Source organism: Solanum dulcamara, chromosome 11 (genome assembly GCF_947179165.1).
Source record: "Solanum dulcamara chromosome 11, daSolDulc1.2, whole genome shotgun sequence".
NCBI classification, from domain to species: Eukaryota; Viridiplantae; Streptophyta; class Magnoliopsida; order Solanales; family Solanaceae; genus Solanum; species Solanum dulcamara.
Window position 1 is genome coordinate 29,127,851 of NC_077247.1, and position 11,314 is coordinate 29,139,164.

An 11,314-nucleotide genomic window follows, 5' to 3' on the forward strand; every position below is an offset into this window, starting at 1 on the left:
AATGACTCCAGCCATGTGGATCCATGGCCTTCCTAACAGTAGGTTGTAGCTGGTGGTGATGTCCATCACCTAGCATTCTATAATGAAATCAACAGGCCCTACCTGAATATCCAAATTCACAGCACCTAATGTATTTCTTTGACCCCCATCGAAAGCCCTTACATTAACTTGATTCTGTCGGACTTTCCCTAAATCAAAGTTCAATTGTTTGAGAGTCGACAAAGGACAAATATTAAGACCCGATCCATCATCGATCAATACACGATTCATGATCTTTTCTCGACACACACAACAGTGATATGAAGAGCTTTGTTATGCATCGCACCTTCGAACGGTAACTCTTCATTGTAAAAACTGATGCGGTGTCCTTGAACAACTCGACTCACCATAGCGGCCAGATTATCTCCATCTGTGCCCACAGGTACATAGGTGTCATCCAAAGCTTTCATCAAAGCATGTATGTGCTGTTGTGAGCTCATCAACAATGCCCACACTGAGATTTGGGCAGGTACTTTCTCCAGATGCTTCACTATGGAATATTCTTTTGGCTGCATTTTCCGCCAAAACTCTTTAGCCTCAGCTTCACTAATCGGTCTCTTTTGTTGATCTTTATTATTCCATCCTTGAGCCAATTCTTCTAGGGTGTAGCATCTACCAGATCGCGTCATTCCCTGAGTTGCTGCAGTCTCGATCATGAACTTCTTTTGATTAGGAATTTCTTTCGACACCAAAGCAACAACCTTTGGAGGTGTCAAAATCACAAAATTTGATTTCTCCTTTATGCTCAATGAAGCCACAGCCATTTCAAGGCTGTTAGTATAGGTTGGGACTATGGCCTTTGTTACACACCAATCTTCTTCCATCTCAATCATGTGAATATTAACCCCTCCATGATTCGGCAAAGGATTACTATTGACATTAGGGGCGGCGGTTTGGAGAGTAACGACCTCACGATCAATCAAATCCTGAATTTTGTATTTCAAATTAACACAAGTTTCAGTATCATGCCCGACACTGTTGGAATGATACGCACATGTTTTGTCAGCTCTATAGAATCTAGAGCTTGTATCAGCCAGTTTAGGTGCAATGGGGTGAATAATGCCTGCGTCTCTCAATCTTTCGAACAACTTAGTTCGACTCTCCACCAGAGGAGTAAAATTCCTGGCAGGCCTATTTTCAAAGTTGGGTTGGGAAAGGTTGTAATTATTTTGCGGGGGTGGTGGCACATGGCGATAACTCGGACGATTTTGGTGGGAAGGTGCAGGAGTTTGGAATTTTGGGTACAGTTGGGTTTGATAACCTGGTTGTGGAGTTCGGTAGTTTAGCGGGGTGTTTTGGTAATATGGAGCTGGGTAATTAGAAGGTGGAGCTTGATAACTGTTAAATGGGACTTGATCATTTGGGTATGGGGTTTGGTGACTGGAAGCTGGGGTTTGGTAATTCGGTTGAGTGTAGTAAACTTGATGTGAATTTTGTGGACCTCGTGAATAGGTCTTGAAAGGTGTGGATTTTCCTGGCTTGGTGTTAGCAAACCTCTTCCCTTCAGTTGTATAGGAGATGGTAGATACATCCTCTCGCTTCTTCTTAAATGATCCCGAAGACCCAATTGAAGAGGCTACACGGGCTATCTTTCCGGTCTTGAGCCCATCCTCGATAGTCTCACCTACCTTGACTATCTTGGCAAATTTTGCTCCAACGAGCAACATCAGTCTTTCATAGTACTCGGGCTCTTGCGTGCGCACAAATACTTCCACAATCTCTTTCTCTAACATGGGAGGTCGAACTCTCGCGGCCTCTTTCCTCCACCTGTACGCATACTCACGATAACTTTCAGTGGATTTCTGTTTGATCTTCTCCAAAGAATATCGATCAGGAACAATTTCCACATTATATGCGAATCTCTCGATAAAATCTCTGGCCAAAGCGTTCCAATTAGACCATTGTTTTATTTTTTGAGCGCTGAACCATTCCAAGGCCTCTCCACTCAAACTTCGGCTAAAGAGCCGCATTAGCAAGGCTTCATTCTTACCAACTCCTACTAGTTGGTCACAATATGCTCTCAAATGAGCCAAAGGATTTCCGGTTCCACCAAAAGTATCAAATTTAGGTACTTTAAACCCTTCAGGAAGGTCCAGATCTGGATGGATACACAAATCTTCATAATTCAAACCAACCGCATCCGGGGCATAGTGAAATTCTTTCATAGCTTTTATAATTTCCTCTTTCATGCTTTGCTTGGTTACTTCTTCTTTGGTCCTCCACTCCCTTTTTTGTTCTTCATAGTGATCAAGTTCGGAATCGTTGGTATAGGGCTCATTTGGGATTGGAATTTGGAAAGCTGTCTTTTGAGGTAGGGGAGGGATAATGGGAGGATTTGGCGTATTTTGAGGGACTTGATAATTTTGGGGGAATGTTTGGCGGTTAGTATACTGATTTTGTTGATGGGGAAAGGTCTGTAGATTGTTAACATTTTGGTTTTATGGTGGAGGACATGCTTGAGGGTTGGTGTTTTGTGGGGGAGGAAAGCTTTGGGGATTGGTATTTTGTGGAGGGGGGAAGTTTGGAGGGTTGGTATTTTGAGGATGAGGTGGCGCTTGGTGGGAAGTAGAGGCATGATAGGTATTTGAGGCAGTGAGGTCAACAATGAAGGTATTTTGAGTGGGGTTTAAAGATGGATTTTGAACGTGTTCCGTACTTGAATTTGGAGAAGGGAAATGGAATGGAGGCCTTCCCTCACCTGAAACCGGCGTGTTGGTGGCGATAGCCAGTTTTGACAACTCTCGATTTTTCTGTATCTCAACTCTCATCTCGGCGATTTGTTGCACAAACTGTGCAATCAACTCATTTTGTTCCGCGACAATAGGGTCCGTCACAACAATATCCGTCAAACTAGTGCTGTCATTATTACCATTCATTTTCCTTTTCCGTACCAACGAATTTTGATCGGGGAAGGAATCTTTGGAAGCCTTTGACCTGGTGAAATAAGGGTGCTCAGCCAGTTTATCAACACAGATCAATTCTAAATACCTGGAGTTAGAAAAACAACGTAAAAATAAATATGTTAGTCTTTGTTCATAGCACGTGATGCAAAAATATAATGAAGCAGATAAACACCTAAGATACATAAACAGTTATTGCGCTTACTAAACAGATGTGTGACCCTTTTGTGCCAAGGGTAGGCCTAGCGATTTGAAGGATGTATATGTTTTCTTAAGCAAATTCATTATCCCCAAAGTAAAAACATTCAACATGTTTAACGTATCCCAAAACAGGTACAGAAGTTCAGAATGGAAACAACAAAACCAATTACAAATAAAAGCAATCCCACGCAGGGGATGATAGTCCCAAAACAGGTACAGAAGTTCAAAATGGAAACAACAAAACCAATTACAAATAAAAGCAATCCCACGCCGGGGATGATAGTGAACTTTACACTCCTTCTGATCCTTCACTAGATTTGTTTTTCTTGGCTATGTTGACCTCTTCCCATATGGCATATCTGTTTGCCCATAGATGATCGCTAGCTAGCTGAGCTCCTTCTTGATGCTTTAACCTTTCTATGGACTGGATCTGTTGCTCCATGCTATCATCTAACTCAGACATGCATTGTCTTACTCTTTGTAACTCTTGCTTTAGCTGGGCTATGACTTTGGCGTCATCTAACTGTTGGCGTTGATGATCTAATTCATTTTTCTCATACTTCTCTTGGAGCTGATAGAGTCGAACGTGATAGGGGACATTTGGTCCTAATTCGACGGTTTTGATAAGGTTACTCTTTATCCATTCCCTGTACTCCGCGGAACACTCAGGTTGCAATCTATTTGGCAATGACTCACCCAACACCCTTCGAGTTTTCCATGTTCTAAGTATCTGTTCAGCGAAAGAGACTTGGCCATTTTTGTGGTCTGTTGCAAACTTTCTCATACTCGTGGTTTGTGGAAGTTCCTGTTTTCCTCCTAGTTGTCTAAGGACTCGAGCGGGGGCATATGGTCAGGTTCCTCTTAATCCGGCTAATATTAAGTAAGGGACCTTTTCCCCTCGAATTGTTATTTTCTCTGGCAGCACCATACTCTCGATTGACCATTGCACATTTTCTTCTCTTAATCCCTGAAGCCTTGGATACCAGAATTTTTGACCTCCCGTTCTATGAAAATGATTGCAATATAACCACCAACTGTGACCTCCAAGTTCATCTGATCGTCTCAAAGGGTCTGGATGTTCCGGAGCATCAACTTTGAGTAAGTGTCTCATCATCCACCATTGAAGTATCAAATTACATCCCTGAAAGAATCGTCCACCATCTTTACACTTATCCAACGCTCGATAAATGTCTGTAAGAATCATGGGCGCCAAAGTGTAGTACTTGATTGAAGACCCGTAGTTTACCCCATTGAAGATGGCGTGAGTGACCATTACTACACTTGGATGGATAGTATAGTTTGGTCCTTGGGGAAACACCATTGTCCCAAGTAGGCATACCGCAAACGCAAGAGGACGTGTTTCCTTTCATTTTTCCTCTGAGATGAATTCATCATGATACTTTTCGAAAGCCCTCGCTCATCCAAATCGAGTGTAAAGTTTTTGAAGAGGGATGTTTGGTCGGGAAAGCCTATCCATCCATTTAGCATTGACAAGTGAAAGTTTTTCTTTTATCTTGTCAAAATCCCATATCTTAGGAATAAGGAGGTCATTGTCAGGCTTATGCTTTCGTTTGTTACACATGCCTATACTCTCGTAGCTAGCAAGGACTTCCTCGATAGTTGGGGTCATTTCTACTTCCCCGAATCTAAACACCATGTTGTCACTATCCCAAAACTTTACCATTGTTCCAACTAAATGAGGCCAAGCTTCCATTTCCATAATTGACGGGATGTGGCCTATGTGACTTCGAACCTTTTTCTTATCTTCGTTGTTCATGAATTTCCACCACACTCGGAGGTAAGGATGAGGTATAGTCACCATTCGGATTCTCAAGGGTTCGCCTATCGGGTCCATCCTACAAAAGAAAATAAATTACCCCACCCCTATTAGATAATTGATTTGCTTAAAATGACATATACATCCTTCAATTAAACACATAGGCATGATTGTCTTTTATTGACCAATAGGACAAATAGACACAAGGTGGGCTTCTAATGGGCCCAATACGCCTTGGGTATTGGGTCGTCTTAGGCCAATGCACTAAATTAGGGATTTTGGCTTTGCTCTACGCTAGGTTGACTAAGAGTGGCTTTTGCAAGACTGGTAACCCAAGCGGACAACTCAGGCCGAAACTTACGACAATCATTGGACGCATAACGTATCAATAAATTGTCGATCGTTTCGAAAAGGGTTAAGTATAAAAAAGCCCGACTACGGTACCGCAAAATCGTTCTTTAATATACTATACATTAAATAGGAAAAATGCTATGAAAATGCAAATAACAATTTAATATATAAACTAAACACATAATTGCACAATTAAGGAAAAGAAGAATTACTAATTATTACAAACCCAAATAGTTAGTCAAACAAGCAATCAAATCTAATGGTTAGAACCTAATTAATCCCCAGCAGAGTCGTCATTTCTGTTATATCGAAAAATGGGCGTGGTTTAAAATTAATTTCATCTTTATAAGAAAAAATCAATTTTAGTAAAAAAAAGAGTCGCCACTTAATTTTTAAAAGAAATTAAGAAAACTTAATTTAAAAGACCCTAACAGATTAAGTCTTAAAAATTCATAGAAAAAGGTACGAGGTTCATATTACTATTTTAAGAAGGTTTTAACACTTAAAATAGCCGCTAATATGCGGTTGTCCAACGATATGAAAATTATTTGACTAACTTTGGGAAAATGTGTTTTAACAATAATTAAAGTATTAAACAATTTTGAGAAAAATATAAATTTTAAAATATTTAAGATAGTTTATAAGAATGTTTGACTTAGTAAAATGATTAAATAAAGGAAAACTGATGAAAACAAAAATGGTATCTCTTTAGGGATTTAATTAAGTTAAATTAAACAATTAATATTAGAACTAACACAGGATAAATAAATATTATCAATTAATTAAATAATAGCAAAAGGCAAACGAAATAATAAATAAACTACCCCAAATAATATACAAACAAAAGTATTTAAAATAGTGTAGAAATATTTATGTACTCATGTTCTTCGGATCAGCGCCGGCTTATTAATCGGAAGACAAAATATAGTATTTTGTCGTTTTCTGCTCGGGTCGATCTCCATCATTTCCGAAGGGCCTATCTACCCCTACCCCTCCTAGATTTGTTTGTTAATTCAATCCTAAAGCGATCTAAAAGGAATATTAAAAACTAGCGTCTTAAAAGGTGTCTAGCGTCCCAACTTAATATCCAAGAGGCATTGGACGTACTATTAGGACAGGTATTAGACTAAAGAAAATATAAGTTTCTTAATTAGACACATCGTCAAACAAAACAAGTAGGACGACATTGAGCACGTAAAATCTCAAATAAGCCTCTATATTAATTAATTAACATGATTGAAAACAAACATAGGTTGTGAAAGTCAAAATAAATATTAAAAGTGTACGAATACTAAGGTAAGATGACATAAAGGTAAAGTTTAATTACTCGACATGAATATTTACGATTAATTTGATAAATAAAAGCACATTTTAATGATTTTAGTTATTAACTAATGTATTTATAACATCATATAAACAAGATTTCTAATTGATAGTAAGTCGAAAGATTATTAAAAATAATATAACAAGATTTATCGAAAGTTATGGGCGTGATTTCAATGTAAGAATAATATGACAAATAATTATTAAGATCATATGAGTGTGATTTCTATATTATTAATATGTTAAGAACATTACTTAAAGTATATGTGGACATGATATATTAAAACTTATAAATCCTATGAATATGATGTCTACCTAATATGGTATGTTAAAATATTAATTAAAATATATACAGAAATGATATATTAAAATTATAAAATCATAGGAGCATGATTTCTATACGAAATGGTATGTCGAGAATTAGTGGTTACATCGTATTAGCATGATTTCTAAATTGTTAAAAATGTATAACATCACACTAACTAAGACATGATTTTAAACGACAAAGATAATTTTAATCTATAAGCATGATTTCTACATAAAACAACATTCTTAAAATATGTATATATATATATATATTGACATGTTGAAATTATTATTAAGTCTTATAAACATGGTTTCTATAAAAATTTGAAAATGTTTATTAAACTTAAAAGTATTATTCTATCTAAAGACTGCAAATACTTTATTTAATCGTGCGGATATGATCTTCTTGTATGAATTTAGTATATTGAAATATTAAGTAAATCCAACATGCATGATTTTAGAAAAAAATACATAGTCTACTGTAAACTTGATTATTTAAGCCATTTATTTAATAACGTGAGTTGGTGATTTTAAATCATTGGTATAGTAACTTTAGGCGATTTTTCCAATTAACTAGACAAATACCTATAGAAACGATATTCAAACCCAAACTTAGATTTTAGTCTAAGAGTTAGGTAACTACATTGCTTTAATAACTACGATCAATCAATCAACACTTATAAGCAAATACACAAATTATGACAAAGTAAAATAAACAAGTAGCACGTTAGTTCCCCTCCCCCCTTAGGCAGTCCCCAAATAATTTCATTATATAGTATTTACAAATTATTACAACCTAACAAAAATAAAGAAAAGTAAATAGAAATAATATGAGTAGACAAAGATGTGAAATGTAGTAGCTTCTCCGACCCAAGCGGAAGCTTCGCGTCTCAAACTCTGAAGTTCAAATCCTGCTAAACTATGAAGAAGATATAGAGAAGTATGCGAATAATATAGAGATACATCATAATGATTATTATATTTCAATAGAATAAACAAACAAGGCAAAGTGTTTTAAAAATAATAAAAACTAGTATATGAAGAGAGGTTAGGACTAACCTGAATGCTTTAGTTATAAAGGAAATCCAAATCTAAAAACCAATGCTCAATGCTAGAAATAGAATATCAAGTGTACAAGGAACTTTCTTTTTGTTTTCTGTTTGAGATTTTTAACTTGTAAAGTAAAATGTTTTCTTCTTCTTTTTCTTTCAACTCTCTCCCTTTTTTTTCGTTTGAGATTTTTCTATCAAGTAAAAAATATTTTCTTTCTTTCTTAGCTTTCTCCTTACTCTGGTCCGTCTTCTGTGTGTGTAATCTCTGTCTTTATATAGACGGGTAAAAGACCATCTCCCTCAAGAGAGACAACTGTCCAAATCCCTTTAATTCAAAATTTTCCACTAAGTTAGACAAAAATAAACCACTTTTCAAGATTTGTCTCTGAAATCTTTTAAAAGATGCTTTAAAAAGTTAAAAAGGACTAACCTTTTTTTTAAAAAAAAAGATGCTTTTAAAAAGTTAAAAGGAATAACTTTATTTAAAGTAGTGGAGTACTACTTTATCTAAAGTTGTGGGTATTAACTTTATCTCAAATCAAATAAAGGAGACAAGATTAATTATGATAAGGAGACTAAATCTGGTAAAAGTGAAGTAATATCCAAGGCAAGCAATATTTTGATGTGAATCGGTCAATTATGCTTGAATTTCCAAATATAATGAATAATTAACAAGAATAGGAGAACACCAAAGATGTTAAAAGATTTGTAAATCCAACTACTAAATTAAACCATAATCAAGCTAAATACACAAGTTGTAAATTCAAGGAGAAATAATCAACTATATATCAAAGTCAACCCAAAATAACCAAGTTCTAGCAGGATTCATTCATATTTTTATTTTTAGAATCAAAATAGGATGAGTTTGCAAAAAATGGAGAATGTAACACCGTCTTAACGCTTAAAATCCAAAGGAATAACAAACAAATTGTTACGAATCATATTCAAATAGATTTATTAACTAAGTCATTCGGCATAGAAAATGGAATCGAAACTAGAAAGAGAGAATTCTTTTCAGACTAATTAAGGAGGATAATCAGATTAGAAGCCACCAAACCTATACAAAATGATTAATCTTCAAATTGACTCGAGATGCCAATGATTTTGACAAAGCTAAAGATATATGGACATCCACAGAGAAGACACTATATTCAAACAAAATTATTTGGAGCTAAAATGATAATAGAATATCAACGAAATGAGTCAAGCGGAAGATCGATGTTAAGCCAAGAATTCACATACGAATCATTCCAAACAACAAACAAGTGTGAGAGTCAATTCATCAAAGAGTTTTAAAAAAAAAATGAGGGTTAGGAAGCTCATACTAGAGACGGATCTATAAAGATCCGTTCTTACCCATAAATATTTTGACCTCAAGAAACCCATATTCTTACCGAATCAGCCTCAAATCATGTCGATTTTCCTTATCATTTGTGACTGTTGGCCGGCGTTTGGTCCTCTTCATGGCTCTCTGATGGAGCGACAATTTTCTCCGAATAGCATCTCGTCGGAGACGTCGCTGTGGCTGCTGCGTGGAGAAAGAGCTGCGAGCTGTTTGTTGGTGTCGTTCGTTGTTGCTGCTGGCTCACTGGTTGCTGATGGAGCTGCACGTCGTCGCCTTGAGCTCGCTGAAGTCGCGTCGTGGAGCTACTGGAGAAGCTGCTGCAGCTCGCCGTCAGTGGCTCGCCGTTGCAGTTGCTGCGCGCCGATGTTGGAGGCTGCTGCGGCTTCTCTTCTTCTCTTTGGAGAAGAAGACCTCAAGAAGAAATGTTTTAGGGTTTTGGGTCTTCTTGTAATTAGAAATAGGAAGTGCGATCTCAGCCGTTCATCAATTTTGATGAACGGTTGAGATTAGATCTTGATATTTGATAAAAAAAAGAATGGATGGATATGATTAAAAGGTGGGTTTAAGATTTTAAAATGGGTTATATAGTATAGATTAAAATTAAAATGGATTGAATAAAATGACTATGTTTTAAATCATATGGAGAAAAATTGAATAGATTGCTAATTAATTAATAATCATAATATATATATATTGAATAAGTAAAAACATAAATTTATTCAAGTAGCCGTATTTATATATAAAGCAACTACTTATGTATACTCTACGCAGATATGTGTATGTGTATATATATATATATATATATATATATGACGTACGTATGCATATAACACATACTAAAATAGATGCATAATTAATATAGTTAACTAAAATATATAATAAATTTAATTAAATAATAAATTTATATGCACATGTATACAATACGTATTAAAATAGATATATAATATATGCATGTTAATATGAATAAGTAAATTACAAAATAAACTTAGTTAATAAATATTCTTTATGTAAACAAAATACACACATATGCTAAACAGATACATAAGAATATTTAAACGTATTAAGCTTATTATAAAAATAATAAAATAATAGTAGTAATATTAATAAATAGCAAGATATTATAAATTGTGAATATCAAAATATACGATTTATTTATTAAACTAAATGTAAACTTATTTAATTAATAAAGAAATAATTTTGAAAAAATGCCTATTTGTTTTAGATAGCAATTCGAAAAGTAGTTATGGATGGTCAAAATTGGGTGTCAACATTCTCTCTCACCAATTTTTTGAACAATTCAACTCCATCTTTAACCTTATTTTCAGCAAAGATTCCCCTTAATAGGGTGTTAAAGGTGACGACAGTAAACATAATACCATTCTTCAAGTAAATGGGTAACACCGAAAATGCACAATCAGAACGACCCATCAGACAATAACTATTAATCACGGTATTCAATATGAATTCATTAATTGGGATACCCAATTTCTGCATTTCTCAAAAAAAGAAAGGACAGCAGAGTAATGCTTCATACTTATCATATACTTAAACAATTTAGAGAAATTGACAACAGAAGGAAGAGGCTTCATTCTAACCATTTGATTGAAGAGTGTAACAGCATCATCTAAATACTCAAAATTGCTACTATCTAAACCAACTTTACCATTTCCTGAAATGGATTTATCACTATGATACGAAGAATAATCTCTTAGTGTAATTTCCCAAGTAGGAAAGAAAGAGATAAAGGGAATAACACCGCCATTTCGCACAGAAATTCTCTTCATCTTCAATGGCTAATGGATGTGTTTGGGTGAGTGTGCCCCTAATATATAGACTTCACTCTTTATTTTGTTTGCTTTTTTGATAGGTTAAAAATTAGTAAAAAGTAAAAAATTATTTTTAAAATTACTGAACAAGTAAAAGTGATTGTTTCTTATAAATTATTACTTCCTAAGTCTTGCAAGTTATATCACTTTCTTTTTTTAGTTGATTCCAAAAAGTATGACCGTAGACACTGAAA

General features: G+C 35.1%; 1 protein-coding gene across 1 annotated transcript; it reads right to left on the reverse strand.

Annotated features, from left to right (window-relative positions):
* Positions 1 to 266: 266 nt before the first annotated feature.
* On the reverse strand, positions 267 to 3,924 carry LOC129872485 (uncharacterized). Its single transcript, XM_055947465.1, has 3 exons — positions 3,434 to 3,924; positions 2,738 to 3,027; positions 267 to 2,137 (listed from the first exon to the last, which is right to left on the reverse strand). The coding sequence occupies exons 1-3, from the start codon at positions 3,922 to 3,924 to the stop codon at positions 267 to 269; spliced, it is 2,652 nt and encodes an 883-aa protein (XP_055803440.1).
* Positions 3,925 to 11,314: the final 7,390 nt, after the last annotated feature.